General features: G+C 45.8%; 1 protein-coding gene across 1 annotated transcript in view; it reads right to left on the bottom strand.

Annotated features, from left to right (window-relative positions):
- The window catches only part of LOC128700117 (zwei Ig domain protein zig-8-like), a 197,594-nt gene that overhangs the window by 160,672 nt on the left and 17,706 nt on the right, over positions 1-19,216 (bottom strand). The window contains exons 3-4 of the mRNA XM_070100830.1: positions 7,539-7,616; positions 4,058-4,190 (exon numbers count right to left, since the gene is read on the bottom strand). Coding sequence (XP_069956931.1) covers positions 4,058-4,190; positions 7,539-7,616 — 211 coding nt within the window. The remainder of the gene's footprint in view (positions 1-4,057; positions 4,191-7,538; positions 7,617-19,216) is intronic.

The raw sequence follows: 19,216 nt of genomic DNA, 5'->3' as shown, positions 1-19,216 counted from the left end.
ATCAGCATCACTCTAATCAGCATCACTCTAATCAGTATCACCTTAATCAGCATCACCCTAATCAGTATCACCCTAATCAGTATAACCTTAATCAGCATCACTCTAATCAGTATCACCTTAATCAGTATCACCCTAATCAGCATCACTCTAATCAGCATCACTCTAATCAGCATCACTCTAATCAGTATCACTCTAATCAGCATCACCCTAATCAGTATCACTCTAATCAGTATCACCTTAATCAGTATCACCCTAATCAGCATCACCCTAATCAGTATCACCCTAATCAGTATCACCCTAATCAGTATCACCCTAATCAGTGTCACCTTAATCAGTATCACCCTAATCAGCATCACCCTAATCAGTATCACTCTAATCAGTATCACCTTAATCAGTATCACCCTAATCAGCATCACCCTAATCAGTATCACCCTAATCAGTATCACCTTAATCAGTATCACCCTAATCAGCATCACCCTAATCAGTATCACTCTAATCAGTATCACCTTAATCAGTATCACCCTAATCAGCATCACCCTAATCAGTATCACCCTAATCAGTATCACCCTAATCAGTATCACCTAATCAGCGTCACCCTAATCAGCATCACCCTAATCAGTATCACCCTAATCAGTATCACCATAATCAGTATCACCTTAATCAGTATCACCCTACTCAGCATCACCCTAATCAGTATCACTCTAATCAGTATCACCTTAATCAGTATCACCCTAATCAGCATCACCCTAATCAGTATCACCCTAATCAGTATCACTCTAATCAGTATCACCTTAATCAGTATCACCTTAATCAGTATCACCCTAATCAGTATCACCCTAATCAGTATCACCTTAATCAGTATCACCCTAATCAGCATCACCCTAATCAGCATCACCCTAATCAGTATCACCCTAATCAGTATCACCCTAATCAGCATCACCCTAATCAGTATCACCTTAATCAGTATCACCCTAATCAGTATCACCCTAATCAGTATCACCCTAATCAGCATCACCCTAATCAGTATCACCCTAATCAGTATCACCCTAATCAGTATCACCCTAATCAGTATCACCCTAATCAGTATCACCCTAATCAGTATCACCCTAATCAGTATCACCCTAATCAGCATCACCCTAATCAGTATCACCCTAATCAGTATCACCCTAATCAGTATCACCCTAATCAGTATCACCCTAATCAGCATCACCCTAATCAGTATCACCCTAATCAGTATCACCCTAATCAGTATCACCCTAATCAGCATCACCCTAATCAGTATCACCCTAATCAGTATCACCCTAATCAGTATCACCTTAATCAGTATCACCCTAATCAGCATCACCCTAATCAGTATCACTCTAATCAGTATCACCTTAATCAGTATCACCCTAATCAGCATCACCCTAATCAGTATCACCATAATCAGTATGACCTTAATCAGTATCACCCTAATCAGCATCACCCTAATCAGTATCACTCTAATCAGTATCACCTTAATCAGTATCACCCTAATCAGCATCACCCTAATCAGTATCACCCTAATCAGTATCACCCTAATCAGTATCACCCTAATCAGCGTCACCCTAATCAGCATCACTCTAATCAGTATCACCCTAATCAGTATCACCCTAATCAGTATCACCTTAATCAGTATCACCCTAATCAGCATCACCCTAATCAGTATCACTCTAATCAGTATCACCTTAATCAGTATCACCCTAATCAGCATCACCCTAATCAGTATCACCTTAATCAGTATCACTCTAATCAGTATCACCTTAATCAGTATCACCTTAATCAGTATCACCCTAATCAGTATCACCTTAATCAGTATTATCTTAATCAGTATCACCCTAATCAGCATCACCCTAATCAGCATCACCCTAATCAGTATCACCCTAATCAGTATCACCCTAATCAGCATCACCCTAATCAGCATCACCCTAATCAGTATCACCCTAATCAGTATCACCCTAATCAGTATCACCCTAATCAGTATCACCCTAATCAGCATCACCCTAATCAGTATCACCCTAATCAGTATCACCCTAATCAGTATCACCCTAATCAGTATCACCCTAATCAGTATCACCCTAATCAGTATCACCCTAATCAGCATCACCCTAATCAGTATCACCCTAATCAGTATCACCCTAATCAGTATCACCCTAATCAGTATCACCCTAATCTGTATCACCCTAATCAGTATCACCCTAATCAGCATCACCCTAATCAGTATCACCCTAATCAGTATCACCCTAATCAGTATCACCCTAATCAGTATCACCCTAATCAGTATCACCCTAATCAGCATCACCCTAATCAGTATCACCCTAATCAGTATCACCCTAATCAGTATCACCCTAATCAGCATCACCCTAATCAGTATCACCCTAATCAGCATCACCCTAATCAGCATCACCCTAATCAGCATCACTCTAATCAGCATCACCCTAATCAGCATCACCCTAATCAGCATCACTCTAATCAGCATCACCCTAATCAGCATCACCCTAATCAGCATCACCCTAATCAGTATCACTCTAATCAGCATCACCCTAATCAGCATCACTCTAATCAGCATCACCCTAATCAGCATCACCTTAATCAGCATCACCCTAATCAGCATCACCCTAATCAGCATCACCCTAATCAGCATCACCCTAATCAGCATCACCCTAATCAGCATCACCCTAATCAGCATCACTCTAATCAGTATCACCCTAATCAGCATCACTCTAATCAGCATCACCCTAATCAGCATCACCCTAATCAGCATAACCCTAATCAGCATCACCCTAATCAGTATCACCCTAATCAGTATCACCCTAATCAGTATCACCCTAATCAGCATCACCCTAATCAGTATCACCCTAATCAGCATCACCCTAATCAGCATCACCCTAATCAGCATCACTCTAATCAGCATCACCCTAATCAGCATCACCCTAATCAGCATCACTCTAATCAGCATCACCCTAATCAGCATCACCCTAATCAGCATCACCCTAATCAGCATCACCCTAATCAGTATCACCCTAATCAGCATCACCCTAATCAGCATCACTCTAATCAGCATCACCCTAATCAGCATCACCCTAATCAGCATCACCCTAATCAGCATCACCCTAATCAGCATCACCCTAATCAGCATCACCCTAATCAGCATCACTCTAATCAGCATCACCCTAATCAGCATCACCCTAATCAGCATCACCCTAATCAGCATCACCCTAATCAGCATCACCCTAATCAGCATCACCCTAATCAGCATCACTCTAATCAGCATCACTCTAATCAGCATCACCCTAATCAGCATCACCCTAATCAGCATCACCCTAATCAGCATCACCCTAATCAGCATCACCCTAATCAGCATCACTCTAATCAGTATCACCCTAATCAGCATCACTCTAATCAGCATCACCCTAATCAGCATCACCCTAATCAGCATCACCCTAATCAGCATCACCCTAATCAGCATCACCCTAATCAGCATCACTTTAATCAGTATCACACAAAAGTATTCTGGTTACATTAATTATAAGATACAACATATAGTGACATAGTTGACTGATGGAGAGTGAGTGACTGTGAGTTTTCTGAACTTCAGAGTTACTTTTAAAACCTGAAAAATCACGCTAATTTTCTCGAAATATATCGGAACTTTGAGTAAGTAGTCAGTGTAAGATATAAATATATATTTTTTTGCTGTCATATTACTAAACTCACACTGGAAAGAGTGGGAATTTCATGTTAGAAAATTTGCACCGTTAATCTAAATTGCTTATGGCTAATTTTAATATTGGCTTTTGAGTGTAATTTTAATTTCCATTTATATATATTATGAAAAAGCTATATTATGAAAAAGCTATATTAAATAATGCCAACCATGATGACTACCAATCTACTCACAAACTGGGAGAGTAAAGAGTCTTTTACCGTATATACGGAGTGGGTACAGTGAGAGCTAAACCATAGTAGCAGATACCTACCCTCTCTTACCTTTCACAGCGAGTGCGTAAAACTGAGCAGCATATGAACTTTCTCTTACCTTCAATAGTGAGTGTAACTTTGCGGCTGACTTTGGGATCTGAGTTAACTTGACACTCGTAAACACCAGCGTCACGCTTATTAGTGAACCTTATATGCAGCGTCCAGTCGTTTGAGTTCTCTGGGTGAAGTACCTGGGGACGGGAGCTGCTCTTAGTGTAAATTTCTGGAATATTTCTATGAAGCTGTGAAACTGTGATAGGTGATTCTTCCTGACAAATGCATTAAAACCCATCCCAAACAATAAACGCTAATTAAAACCCTCCTGGAAGGCAAACTGTGACTGCCTTAGTTACTAAACCCACATTGGTATGTTTGAGGACATTCTCTCCATCTTACTAAATCCTACAAGTTGACCTTAACATATTTCTTCACCTTGGATACAAGCTACGAGGACAGACAGGGGAAACACAGCAAGTTACACTGAGGGAACTGAGCAGGGGTCCACGACACGTCATAACAGCCGATAAACGACGAAGAGAGCCCAGAGCTCTACCATAGTATGGCCAACTGTGAAGAGAGCCCAGAGCTCAACCATAGCATGGCCGACTGTGAAGAGAGCCCAAAGCTCTACCATACTATGGCCAACTGTGAAGAGAGCCCAGAGCTCTACCATAGTATGGCCAACTGTGAAGAGAGCCCAGAGCTCAACCATAGCATGGCCGACTGTGAAGAGAGCCCAAAGCTCTACCATACTATGGCCAACTGTGAAGAGAGCCCAGAGCTCTACCATAGTATGGCCAACTGTGAAGAGAGCCCAAAGCTCTACCATACTATGGCCAACTGTGAAGAGAGCCCAGAGCTCTGCCATAGTATGGCCAACTGTGAAGAGAGCCCAAAGCTCTACCATACTATGGCCAACTGTGAAGAGAGCCCAGAGCTCTGCCATAGTATGGCCAACTGTGAAGAGAGCCCAAAGCTCTACCATACTATGGCCAACTGTGAAGAGAGCCCAGAGCTCTACCATAGTATGGCCAACTGTGAAGAGAGCCCAGAGCTCTACCATACTATGGCCAACTGTGAAGAGAGCCCAGAGCTCTGCCATAGTATGGCCAACTGTGAAGAGAGCCCAAAGCTCTACCATACTATGGCCAACTGTGAAGAGAGCCCAGAGCTCTGCCATAGTATGGCCAACTGTGAAGAGAGCCCAAAGCTCTACCATACTATGGCCAACTGTGAAGAGAGCCCAGAGCTCTGCCATAGTATGGCCAACTGTGAAGAGAGCACAGAGCTCTACCATACTATGGCCAACTGTGAAGAGAGCCCAGAGCTCTGCCATAGTATGGCCAACTGTGAAGAGAGCCCAAAGCTCTACTATACTATGGCCAACTGTGAAGAGAGCCCAGAGCTCTGCCATAGTATGGCCAACTGTGAAGAGAGCCCAAAGCTCTACCATACTATGGCCAACTGTGAAGAGAGCCCAGAGCTCTGCAATAGTATGGCCAACTGTGAAGAGAGCCCAAAGCTCTACCATACTATGGCCAACTGTGAAGAGAGCCCAGAGCTCTACCATAGTATGGCCACCTGTGAAGAGAACCCAGAGCTCTACCATACTATGGCCAACTGTGAAGAGAGCCCAGAGCTCTGCCATAGTATGGCCAACTGTGAAGAGAGCACAGAGCTCTACCATAGTATGGCCAACTGTGAAGAGAGCACAGAGCTCTACCAAAGCATGGCCAACTGTAAAGAGAACGAAGAGCTCTACAATAGAACAACCAGCGGTGGAGAAAGGAGAGAATTCTGTCAGAGCATAACCAACTGTGAAAAGAGTTCAGAGCTCTACCTTACAATAGCTAACACTGAAGAAAATCTAAAGCTCTGCCACAACAGGGCCAAAGCTCTACTATAGCACGGCTAGCATTGGAGAGTCCAGAGCTATACCACTGCGTGATTCAGCAGTGAAGAGAGCCCAGAGCTGTACCTTAACACGGCCATCAATGAACAGAGCCCAGAGCTCTACCATACCATAGCCAGCTGCGAAGAAAGTCTAGAGCTCTACCCTAGTATGGCTAACGGTGAAGAATATTTAGAGCTTTACCATTGCACCACCATCAGTGGAGAGAGATTTCAAAGCTTTACTATAGTAACACCATCTATGGATAGAGTCTATAGCTCTACCATACCATGGTCAACGGAGGAGAGAGCCATGAGCTGTAAAATAGCATGGCCAGTGGTGGAGACAGCCCAAAGCTCTACAGTATAACAGTTAACGGTGAAGAGAGCAAAGAGCTCTACCTCAGTATAGTCAGTGGTAGAGAGTCCAGAGCTCTACCACAGCACAGCCATAGAATGACCAGCGATGAACAGACACCACAGCTCTACAGTAATATTACCTTCAGTAAAGAGAGCCCAGAGCTCTACCATAGCATTTTCAACCATGCGCAGGACCAAGAGCTCTACCATAACATGACCAGCAACAAAGAAAGTCTAGAGTTCTGTTATAGCATGGGAAACGGTGAAGAAAGCCGAGAGCTCTACCATAACTGAGACAGATGGAGAGAAACCCTAGAGCTTTACCACCACATGGCCAGCGATGAACAGAGCCCAGAGCTCTACCAAAGCATAACCAGCTTCAAAAAGTTATACCACGGCGTCGCTAACTGTAAAGAAAGGCTAGAACTCTACCAGAGCAACGCCAGCGGTGGAGAGAGCTCAGATTTCTACCGCAAAATAGCCACCAGTGGAGGGTTAAAGCTCTATCATGGTATGGAGAACAGTGAAAAATGCCTAAAACTGAGCTCTATCATAGTGTGGTTAGCAGTGAAAATAGTCCAAAGCTCTACCATATCATAGCCAGCGGAGGAGAGAACTCAAAGCTGTACTGTAGCAAGTCCTGAGGAGGAGAGAACCCAGAGCTCTAGTGCAAAGAACCCAGAGCTCTACCATAGCATGGTCAGTGATAAACAGAGCCCAGGGCTCTTTCATAATATGGTCATCGATGTACAAAGCCCAGAGCTCTACCATAGAATGGCGAACAGTGAAGAGAGCTCACAGCTTTATCACAGGAATGCAACTTGCCAAACCATACCAAGGATGAGGTTAGAACCAGCGATCAGAGAGTCTCAAAACTCCAGACCGAAGAGTTAACCACTGGACCAGCTACAATAAGAACCACCCAACTATGGTGTAGAAATATACCTAGTTGGATGAATCGTATTGTAGCTGGTCCAGTGGCTAACGCGTCGGTCGGGAGTTTTGTGACTCTCTGATCGCGGGTTCTAACCCCACCCTTGGTATGGTTTGTTTAGTATCATGTCATGTGTCGCCTCAGTTTCACTGAAATAAAAAGGGGAGCCTTAAAAATGCAATGAGAACGTTTTAAGCAACATTACTTTGATTATTCACCAACACAGGAAGGTTGATGCAGTTCCCCGGAGTCGAGGCGCCTCCCTTGAAAGATGACACTGATGTAGAGGGTTTCAGTAAAAGGAATATGAGATAAGGGCATAATAACACAGGAGACACTTACAGGAGATACATACCTGGTATCTCTCGTCAGCGGAGTATGTGTAGATGCCAGCTGTAAGGATGTGTAGGTCTCTCTTTCTCATCCATGTCACCTGCCGGAGATATTCCATGTTAACCCTCGATATTTCCATGGCGCTCCTTGACACTGTGTTATTATTGTACGATGCATTTTTTATATCTTTATGCAGTATATATAATGCAGTTATATGTAATAAAACACATATATGCACAATAGAAACCCAATACTAGGCACTACATTTCTAGTTCTAGATGTTGATTGTAATATCCAGTACCGAGCAAGACAAGAAAGAACCAGTATCAGAACCATGACGTAATGGTACTGGTTCTCATAATTGTTCTGCAGTGATTCTCAATTATTTATTTTCTTATTATTGTGTATTTATCAAGAGAAATATTTTTAATTGAATGAATTTGCGCCTATGATAATGTGGGAGGAAGAGGAAGGTCTATATTTCGGCAGTTGAGGTTTGTCAAATATCTAGGAGGTAATAGGCTTTTTTTCTCATCTAAATAACTACAATGAGACTAGAAAAGGTAATGAAGCTCTTGCTCTAGCATCCTTGGTTTCTAGAAATATTTACCACTTTACTTTTCCAGGAAAGTGAGTTTGCACTTTCTCCATGATATAAGAATCTCTGGTACAGTTGAGACGGAGCCACAATGTGTTTCAAGGACCATGAATCTGCAGATCTAATGAATCTCTTTGAAGCTGATGGAATTGCTCCTCTGAGCTTCCTTGTATCTAAAGCAAATCTCGGACTCTGTTATGTGCACATATGTGCTTCCACTTCATGTGTTTCGTGGGTTCTGGATTACATGGTTATTTCTTCTCGACACTTTGACTGACATCACGTGTACTTTAATAAGGGGGAAGCGCCAAACCCATCTTTAACTGACTAGGGAATGGGAAGAAATATGTTTAGATACTAAGTTCTGGTCAGAGGAGCCCGCGGTGCTCCCAGCACCAAACCATCAGCAGTAAAGACATCTGATAAAAGGAAAGTACAACACTGGTTCACTGGGTGAGATGATTAAGCATTAAAATGTCCATCAGAAGTATTTGCAATTCTAGGCCATTTTGCAGAGACTTTTCGATGACTAGCTAATCCTATGAAAATCGGTTCCAACACTGAGTGAGTTTGAAGAGCATCTACTGAATAACAGTGTGTTTACAGCCTCGTCCCCAGGATGTGAAGCACTGATATACTGCACCATGTAAACTGTGTAGGAGAGGAGCGTCTCGGTGTGTAGTGTTGGTGGTGTAGTGGTGTGTATTAACCTAGTGTTGGTGGTGTGGGTGGTGTGTGTGTGGTGTGTAGTGTTGGTGGTGTGTAGTGCTGGTGGTGTGTAGTGTGGGTGGTGTGTAGTGTTGGTGGTGTGTAGTGTTGGTGGTGTGTAGTGTTGGTGGTGTGTAGTGTTGGTGGTGTGTAGTGTGGGTGGTGTGTAGTGTTGGTGGTGTGTAGTGTTGGTGGTGTGTAGTGTTGGTGGTGTGTAGTGTTGGTGGTGTGTAGTGTTGGTGGTGTGTAGTGTTGGTGGTGTGTAGTGTTGGTGGTGTGTAGTGTTGGTGGTGTGTAGTGTTGGTGGTGTGTAGTGTTGGTGGTGTGTAGTGTTGGTGGTGTGTAGTGTTGGTGGTGTGTAGTGTTGGTGGTGTGTAGTGTTGGTGGTGTGTAGTGTTGGTGGTGTGTAGTGTAGGTGGTGTGTAGTGTTGGTGGTGTGTAGTGTTGGTGGTGTGTAGTGTTGGTGGTGTGTAGTGTTGGTGGTGTGTAGTGTTGGTGGTGTGTAGTGTTGGTGGTGTGTAGTGTTGGTGGTGTGTAGTGTTGGTGGTGTGTAGTGTTGGTGGTGTGTAGTGTTGGTGGTGTGTAGTGTGGGTGGTGTGTAGTGTGGGTGGTGTGTAGTGTTGGTGGTGTGTAGTGTAGTGTTGGTGGTGTGTAGTGTTGGTGGTGTGTAGTGTTGGTGGTGTGTAGTGTGGGTGGTGTGTAGTGTTGGTGGTGTGTAGTGTTGGTGGTGTGTAGTGTGGGTGGTGTGTAGTGTTGGTGGTGTGTAGTGTTGGTGGTGTGTAGTGTGGGTGGTGTGTAGTGTTGGTGGTGTGTAGTGTGAGTGGTGTGTAGTGTGAGTGGTGTGTAGTGTTGGTGGTGTGTGGTGTGTAGTGTTGGTGGTGTGTAGTGTGGGTGGTGTGTAGTGTGGGTGGTGTGTAGTGTGGGTGGTGTGTAGTGTTGGTGGTGTGTAGTGTTGGTGGTGTGTAGTGTGGGTGGTGTGTAGTGTTGGTGGTGTGTAGTGTGGGTGGTGTGTAGTGTTGGTGGTGTGTAGTGTTGGTGGTGTGTAGTGTTGGTGGTGTGTAGTGTTGGTGGTGTGTAGTGTTGGTGGTGTGTAGTGTTGGTGGTGTGTAGTGTTGGTGGTGTGTAGTGTTGGTGGTGTGTAGTGTGGGTGGTGTGTAGTGCTGGTGGTGTGTAGTGTTGGTGGTGTGTAGTGCTGGTGGTGTGTAGTGTGGGTGGTGTGTAGTGTGGGTGGTGTGTAGTGTGGGTGGTGTGTAGTGTGGGTGGTGTGTAGTGTGGGTGGTGTGTAGTGTTGGTGGTGTGTAGTGTTGGTGGTGTGTAGTGTGGGTGGTGTGTAGTGTGGGTGGTGTGTAGTGTTGGTGGTGTGTAGTGTTGGTGGTGTGTAGTGTTGGTGGTGTGTAGTGTTGGTGGTGTGTAGTGTTGGTGGTGTGTAGTGTTGGTGGTGTGTAGTGTTGGTGGTGTGTAGTGCTGGTGGTGTGTAGTGTGGGTGGTGTGTAGTGTTGGTGGTGTGGTGTGTAGTGTTGGTGGTGTGTAGTGTGGGTGGTGTGTAGTGTTGGTGGTGTGTAGTGTTGGTGGTGTGTAGTGTTGGTGGTGTGTAGTGTTGGTGGTGTGTAGTGTGGGTGGTGTGTAGTGTGGGTGGTGTGTAGTGTTGGTGGTGTGTAGTGTGGGTGGTGTGTAGTGTTGGTGGTGTGTAGTGTGGGTGGTGTGTAGTGTGGGTGGTGTGTAGTGTTGGTGGTGTGTAGTGTTGGTGGTGTGTAGTGTTGGTGGTGTGTAGTGTTGGTGGTGTGTAGTGTGGGTGGTGTGTAGTGTGGGTGGTGTGTAGTGTTGGTGGTGTGTAGTGTTGGTGGTGTGTAGTGTTGGTGGTGTGTAGTGTGGGTGGTGTGTAGTGTGGGTGGTGTGTAGTGTGGGTGGTGTGTAGTGTTGGTGGTGTGTAGTGTGGTGGTGTGTGTGGGTGGTGTGTAGTGTGGTGGTGTGTGTGTAGTGTTGGTGGTGTGTAGTGTGAGTGGTGGTATGTAGTGTGTGGTGGTCTGTAGTGTTGGTGGTGTGTAGTGTTGGTGGTGTGTAGTGTTGGTGGTGTGTAGTGTGGGTGGTGTGTAGTGCTGGTGGTGTGTAGTGTTGGTGGTGTGTAGTGTGGGTGGTGTGTAGTGTTGGTGGTGTGTAGTGTGGGTGGTGTGTAGTGTTGGTGGTGTGTAGTGTTGGTGGTGTGTAGTGTTGGTGGTGTGTAGTGTGGGTGGTGTGTAGTGTTGGTGTGTGTGGTGGTGGTGTGTAGTGTTGGTGGTGTGTAGTGTGGGTGTGTGTGTGTTGGTGGTGTGTAGTGTGGGTGGTGTGTAGTGTGTGTAGGTGGTGTGTAGTGTTGGTGGTGTGTAGTGTTGGTGGTGTGTAGTGTGGGTGGTGTGTAGTGTTGGTGGTGTGTAGTGTTGGTGGTGTGTAGTGTTGGGGTGGTGTGTGGTGTGTAGTGTGGTGTGTAGTGTGGTGGTGTGTAGTGTGGTGTGTAGTGTTGGTGGTGGTGGTGTGTGTAGTGTTGGTGGTGTATAGTGTTGGTGGTGTGTAGTGTGAGTGGTGTGTAGTGTGGGTGGTGTGTAGTGTTGGTGGTGTGTAGTGTTGGTGGTGTGTAGTGTTGGTGGTGTGTAGTGTGGGTGGTGTGTAGTATGGGTGACGTGGGTGGTGTGGGTGGTGTGTAGTGTTGGTGGTGTGTCGGGTGGGTGGTGTGTAGTGTTGGTGGTGTGTCGGGTGGGTGGTGTGTAGAGTGGGTGGTGTGTAGTGTTGGTGGTGTGTCGGGTGGGTGGTGTTTAGTGGTGTGTAGTGTGGGTGGTGTGTAGTGTGGGTGGTGTGTAGTGTGGGTGGTGTGTAGAGTGGGTGGTGTGTAGAGTGGGTGGTGTGTAGTGTGGGTGGTGTGTAGAGTGGGTGGTGTGTAGAGTGGGTGGTGTGTAGAGTGGGTGGTGTGTAGAGTGGGTGGTGTGTAGTGTTGGTGGTGTGTCGTGTGAGTGGTGTGTAGAGTGGGTGGTGTGTAGAGTGGGTGGTGTGTAGAGTGGGTGGTGTGTAGTGTGGGTGGTGTGTAGAGTGGGTGGTGTGTAGAGTGGGTGGTGTGTAGTGTGGGTGGTGTGTAGTGTTGGTGGTGTGTAGAGTGGGTGGTGTGTAGAGTGGGTGGTGTGTAGAGTGGGTGGTGTGTAGTGTGGGTGGTGTGTAGAGTAAGTGGTGTGACTCACGAAATCGTAATGACACGATTCCAAACAAACCATACCACGAGCGGGATTTGAACCCGAGGTCAGAGAGTCTCAAAACTGGCTGGCAGTAAGGCTGGGGGCTGGGTTTGAGTCAGCACTGGGGCTGGGGGCTGTGTGTGTGGTGTGTGTGGAGTGGGGTGTGAGTGTGTGATGTGGGTAGTGTGCATGGTGTGGGTGGTGTAGATGGTGTGGGTGGTTTGTGTGGAGTGGGGTGTGTGTGAGGTGTGGGTGGTGTGCATGGTGTGTGTGGTGTAGGTGGTGTGGGTGATGTGGGTGGTGCGAGAGGTGTGGGTGGTGTGGGTGGTGTGTAGTGTTCGTGATATGTAGTGTGTGTGTGGTGTGTGTGGAGTGGGTGGTGTGTAGAGTTTGTGTTGCGTAGTGTGGGTGGTGTGTAGTGTGTGTGTGGTGCGTGTGGAGTGGGTGGTGTGTAGTATGGGTGGTGTGTAGTGTCTTTGGTGTGTAGTATGGGTGGTATGGGTGGTGTGGGTGGTGTGGGTGGTGTGGGTGGTGTGGGTGGTGTGAGTGGTGTGGGTGATGTGGGTGATGTGGCTAGTGTGGGTGGTGTGGGTGGTGATGGTTCTGGTGTTGTGCTGTGGATGATGATGGTGCTGGTGTTGTACCGTGGGTGGTGATGGTGCTGGTGTTGTACTGTGGGTGGTGATTGTGATGGTGTTGTACTGTGGGTGGTGATGGTGCTGGTGTTGTACTGTTGGTGGTGATGGTGCTGGTGTTGTACTGTGGGTGGTGATGGTGCTGGTGTTGTAGTGTGGGTGGTGATGGTGCTGGTGTTGTACTGTGGGTGGTGATGGTGCTGGTGTTGTACTGTGGGAGTTGATGGTGCTTGTGGCATGCAAAGAGTACGTAACCTTTATTCGGCGCATGTACACACCCTCATTTACAGGCTATCTCCCCCACCCAGCGAACCAGGTTGCTAAGAGTTGATGGTGGGGCCCCGTCGTTCAACTAGTGACCAGGTTCTAGCCAATAAGAAGATGGTTTTGGCAATCGCAGAGGTTATGTGGGTACCGCTCTCCTGTCTGCCCTTGTCATTCCCATTCTAGAGCTGGTTGAAGCACGGTCTGCTATCTTGTGGCTTCTATTTCTGCCTTGCTTACCGTGGAGTGCACTATACTTATCACTGTACATAGTGTACATATTGCTGTTCTAAATTGGTGAAGGATAATATAAGTCTAAACTTTTTCTGCTGTGTTTATTTTGTTCCCATTACACCCGGGATAACAGGCCATTTGGATTCCTGGGTTGTAATATGGGTAGCCTGTCCGAGAGCTGGAGCTGGACTTAGAGAAACGGTTGAGCTTAGGTTGAAGCTCGTAGCGGGAACATTGTGCAGCTTGCTGTCTGCCATTGCATTAGCTTTGCCTATGCTTTACAAATTTTGCGTGTCAGTTACTGTTATGGTCAGCCTTGCTATTGTGTGATCGTTCAACAGCTCGCTACTAGCTTGTTCGGTGTGCTCGCTTCGCTACGGTCAATCTTCTAGTGTAGCTGTCTGGCATTGCTTTACAAATTTTGCGTGTCAGTTGCTACTAGCCTGTTCGGTGTGGAGAATTTTGCAGTCAGCTTTGCTTGTATGCGTATTCTGCAATCTTACTGTGCATAGCTAAGCGTGTTCTGCAAATTAACGTGTTACGTTGAGGTATTCTGCAATCGTACTGTGCACAGCGAATAACTTATGGCACATAGACGAGTCAGTCGTCTGGTGTCGGCATATACTTTGCATAACCTACCTAAATTGTCCCTACAGCGTTGTTGGCAAATTGCTCGTTCCATTGGCATTAAATACAAACGCACTCTCACAGCTGCGCAACTGCGTTCACTGATTGCTGACAATCTTATAGAAGAAGAGATGGCACGTCAGACTCCTCCCTCTACGGGAGCTAGGGCAAAAACTCCTATGTTCTCGCAGGAGGAAGATGATACTCCTACGGAGCAAAATGGTCAGTATAGTGCAGCTGGGTTGTCTCAAGGTGAATCAGCGTCGTTGGCACTTGAGCTGGCAAAAATCAATCTTGAGCAAACTAGGGAACAGAGAGCATTCGCAAAAGAAGAATTTGATAGGGAAAGAGAAAGGAGGCAGTTTTCGCATTCTGTAAATGATTTTAGTTTACAAAAAGCAGTACAGCTTGTTCCCCGGTTCAATGAGGCCGAACCAGAACAATTTTTCGAAAGCTTCGAAAATCAGGCTCGAGCTTTGAGGTGGCCGGAACAGCATTGGGCATCGTTGGTTCATACAGCATTATTGGGTAAGGCACAGTAATTTACGTCAGCATTAAATGACGCTGAATTTTATGATTATAAAGTAGTGAAGACCACAGTGTTGGGAGCATATACATGTATCCCAGCCAAATATAGAAAGATTTTTAAATTAAGCAGGCGGCAGCTTGGTCAATCCCAAGTGGACTTTGTGAGACAGCAAACCAAAGCTTTTACCAGCTGGTATAAAGCAAGTGGTGTCTCTGCCTTTGAGGAGCTGGTACAGCTTATTCTGATTGATAACCTGCTGGAGTCTGTGGGACCAGAGCTTCGAGTCTTTCTGCAGGATCGTGACTTAACCACTACATTGGAGGCAGCCAGGTTGGCTGATACCTTCGAAACTAACCGCTTCTTGTCCAAGCGGTCCCGTCTCTCTTTTCAATAGCCTGGCATGAGCAGAGATCGTCAACCTTGGAGAATGAAGTGCCAGCCGGAGGGAGAACGTCTACGTCAGCCAACTAAGTCACCTGGTGAGCCACGCTTCTCAACATATGGTCCACCTGCGGAGAGGCAAACTACTCATGGTGCATCTCGACAACTGTATCCAGAGAGACACCAGCCAGAACGACACCATTTGCAACGTCAGCAGGGAGTAAAGGGCAAGCCTGTCGTCTGCTTCCTCTGCAACAAAGTAGGTCACATCCGTCCCAACTGCCCCCATAAACCCCAATCCATTGGGAAAATCTCTAATATCCCTAGTAACATGTCCCCTAGAGAAGTAGAAAAAGGTATGGCCCCTTATTATTGCAAGAGTCTTATTTCCCTTCAGGAAAACTCGGAAACAACTAAAGTAAAGACCTTTAGAGATACTGGAGCATATTGCTCACTTGTAAGAGAAGGAATATTACCCCTTTCAGAGAATACTTCTTTGAATTCCTCTGTTTTATTGGAAGCATTTGGAGGAGCTATATATTCTGTTCCTTTGCATAAAATTTATGTACAGTGCAAATATTACACTGGGTACTTTACTGTAGGTGTCTCAAAAGGATTTCCCATGAAAGATGCCATGTTACTACTGGGTAATAACATTACTACTGTTAGTTCGTGTCCTGAACCTGTAATGATTAATTCTTCTCCGGTGTTGGCCATAACTCGGGCAACATCCCAAGGGTTGTCTGGAGGGAATGTTGACCTATCCTTGGACGACTCCGATCTCGGAATAGCCACGTTGTTTTATGAGGCACACCAGCCGGAGCCTCGTAAATCAAGTGAACAGACCCCGATCAAGCCTTCCTATTCCCAGGTTGCAGGATTGCCAGATGTCTCTGTTTCCATGCCCGAGGGACTGTCCTTCCGGGAGGAACAACGAAAGGACCCTTCTTTAAAATTCGCTTTTGAGGCAGCCATGGGTAAATACTCTTTGGGTCATCCGGTCAGGTATGAAGTTAAAAACGATTATTTGATCTGCACTGAGACTGGTAAGGAGATAGAGGGCCGGCAATTGTATGACAGGTTAGTGGTTCCAACCAAGTTTAGACCTCAAATATTAAATATAGCTAATAATACTTCATTAGGAGGTCACTTAGGAATTACAAAAACCTTGTATAGAATCACAAAAGAATTTTATTGGCCAAAATTAAAGAAAGATGTGAAGAATCATATTAGGTGTTGCCGAGAATGTCAGCAAGTAGGGAAACCTGGACATTCCATTAAACCTGCACCTCTCCAACCTATACCTGCTGATGGAGAACCTTTTGCAGATTTAATTATAGATTGTGTAGGTCCACTACCTAGGTCAAAGTCTGGAAATCAATATTTATTTACGATTATGGATAAAGTAACCAGATACCCTGAAGCAATTCCCATGCGTAGTATTAATACTAAAGCTATTCTCAAAGCTTTAACCAAATTAATTTCTTGTTTTGGCATTCCTAAAACTATTCAAAGTGATCAAGGTACTAACTTTACTGCCAAAGCATTTAGGGAAGTATTAACTAGGTTAGGGATGATCCACAACTTATCCACTGCCTATCATCCTCAGTCCCAAGGCGCCTTGGGAAGATTCCATCAGACATTAAAAACAATGATGAGAACTTTTTGCATGCACTTTCCTACAGACTGGGATGAATCACTACCTTTGTTGCTGTTCTCAGTACGAGAGACGGTGCAAGAGTCTACATGGTATAGTCCGTTTGAGCTGATCTTTGGGCACAATGTGCGAGGTCCTCTTCGGGTGCTCAAAGAAGGATGGATGGGAGAAGACGTTAGCTCAACACTCTACAATCCGTCTTCAAGGTTGCAGGTGGCACGTCAGTTAGCCAAGGCTAACCTAAAGACAGCTCAAAGCAAGATGAAACAGAGGTATGACAGAAGTGCACAATTCCGATCCTTCCATCCAGGAGACAAGGTGTTGGTGCAGGAACCTATACCTGGCCACACCTTGAAAGCTAGATTTACGGGACCTATGCAGATTGTAAGTAGATTATCTGATGTAAATTATGTGGTAGCTCCCATTGATAAGACCTCAAAAACTAAAATTTACCACATCAATCAATTGAAATCTTTTCATACACCAGATAAAGTCCCAGTAATGACTCTGTCCTCTACCTCTGAGGACGACTCTGATTCTTTGCACTCTATCTCTGAAATTAATATTAAACTTTCAAATTGTCCTCCTCAAGGATCCTAGCCCTTTAATGGAGGGACTATCTGAAACGCAAGCAACAAATTTAACTGAGCTTCTACAGTCATATCCTAATATTTTTTCGGATGTGCCGAAAAAATGTACGTTAGGTTATCATGATGTAGATGTGGGAAACTAAACCAATTAAACTCTCCCCCTACAGAGCTAATCCTGAAAAGCAAAGGCTACTTCAGCAGGAAGTAGAATTTTTGTTAAAGCATGGTTTAGTGGAGGAGTCATCTAGTCCATGGGCTTCACCGTGCATCCTTGTGAAGAAGGCTGATGGAGGGTTTCGTATGTGTACAGACTACCGTAAGGTGAATGAGGTCACAATCACAGATGCTTACCCTCTTCCTCGTCTGGATGACGTAATTGACTTTGTGGGTAAGGCTACTTTTGTGTCCAAGTTAGATCTCCTTAAAGGCTACTATCAGGTACCTTTGACGGATAAGGCGAAGGAAATCTCTGCCTTCGTAATTCCAGGAGGTCATTATCAATACACAGTTACCTCCTTCGGAATGAAAAATTCCCCCTCTTCATTCCAGAAACTTATCCATCAGGCTATTAACGGACTTGAAGGCACGGCAGCGTACCTAGATGATATTGTTGTGGTGTCTGATACTTGGGATCAACACCTACTTAGACTTAAGGCTCTTTTTGAGACCTTTAAGAGTTCCAATTTAACAGTTAATTTATCTAAATCTTCCTTTGGCCAGGCCACTATCACTTTTCTAGGCCATGAAGTAGGTAGTGGTAAAGTTGCACCTAAACTTGCTAAAGTTCTTGCTATTAAAGATTATCCAGTTCCTCATGATAGGAAATCTCTTCAACGTTTCCTAGGCATGATAGGATTTTACAGAAGATTCTGTAAGAATTTCTCAGATATTGTAGCCCCTCTTACCTCTCTTACCAGTCACAGTTCCCTTTAATTGGACCTCAGACTGTGACACTGCTTTTAATAAAGCAAAAAGATTATTGTGTACTGCACCCATTCTCTTGTCTCCAGACTTCTCCAAACCTTTTTCATTACAGGTTGATGCTTGTGAGTCTGGGGTTGGGGCAGTACTATTACAAATCGGGAACAAGGAGTTGCAGCCTGTAGCATACTTTTCAGCCAAGTTCCAGCCACGTGTGGGTGGTGATTGTTCTGGTGTTGTGCTGTGGATGATGATGGTGCTGGTGTTGTACCGTGGGTGGTGATGGTGCTGGTGTTGTACTGTGGGTGGTGATTGTGATGGTGTTGTACTGTGGGTGGTGATGGTGATGGTGTTGTACTGTGGGTGGTGATGGTAATGGTGCTGGTTTTGTACTGTGGATCGTGATGGTGCTGGTGTTGTACTGTGGGTGGTGTAGGTGCTGGTGTTGTACTGTGAGTGGTGATGGTGCTGGTGTTGTACTGTGGGTAGTGATGGTGCCGGTGTTGTACTTTGGATGGTGATGGTGCTGGTGTTGTTCTATGGATGGTGATAGTGCTGGTGTTGCACTGTGGGTGGTGATGGTGCTGGTGTTGTACTGTGGGTGGTGATGGTGCTGGTGCTGGTTTTGTACTGTGTGTGGTGATGGTGCTGGTGTTGTACTGTGGGTGGTGATGGTGCTGGTGTTGTACTGTGAGTGGTGATGGTGCTGGTGTTGTACTGTGGGTAGTGATGGTGCCGGTGTTGTACTTTGGATGGTGATGGTGCTGGTGTTGTTCTATGGATGGTGATGGTGCTGGTGTTGTACTGTGGGTAGTGATGGTGCTGATGTTGTACTGTGGATGGTGATGGTGCTGGTGTTGCTCTGTGGGTGGTGATGGTGTTGGTATTCTACTGTGGGTGGGGATGGTGCTGGTGTTGTACTGTGGGGGGTGATGGTGCTGGTGTTGTACTGTGGCTGGTGATATTGATGGTGTTGTACTGTGGATGGTGATGGTGCTGGTGTTGTACTGTGGCTGGTGATATTGATGGTGTTGAACTGTGAGTGGCGATGGCGCTGGTGTTGTGCTGTGGATGGTGATGGTGCTGGTGTTGTACTGTGGATGGTGATTGTGCTGGTGTTGTACAGTGGGTGGTGATGGTGCTGGTGTTGTACTGTGGTTGGTGATGGTGCTGGTGTTGTACTGTGGGTGGTGATGGTGCTGGTGTTGTACTGTGGGTGGTGATGGTGCTGGTGTTGTACTGTGGGTGGTGATGGTGATGGCGCTGGTGTTGTTCTGTGGGTGGTGATGGTGCTGGTGTTGTACTGTGGGTGGTGATGGTGATGGTGCTGGTGTTGTACTGTGTGTGGTGATGGTGCTG

Source organism: Cherax quadricarinatus, chromosome 74 (genome assembly GCF_038502225.1).
Source record: "Cherax quadricarinatus isolate ZL_2023a chromosome 74, ASM3850222v1, whole genome shotgun sequence".
Classification (NCBI taxonomy): Eukaryota; Metazoa; Arthropoda; class Malacostraca; order Decapoda; family Parastacidae; genus Cherax; species Cherax quadricarinatus.
Note: the sequence above shows the minus strand (reverse complement) of the source record. Positions and strands in the feature narration are given on the sequence as shown.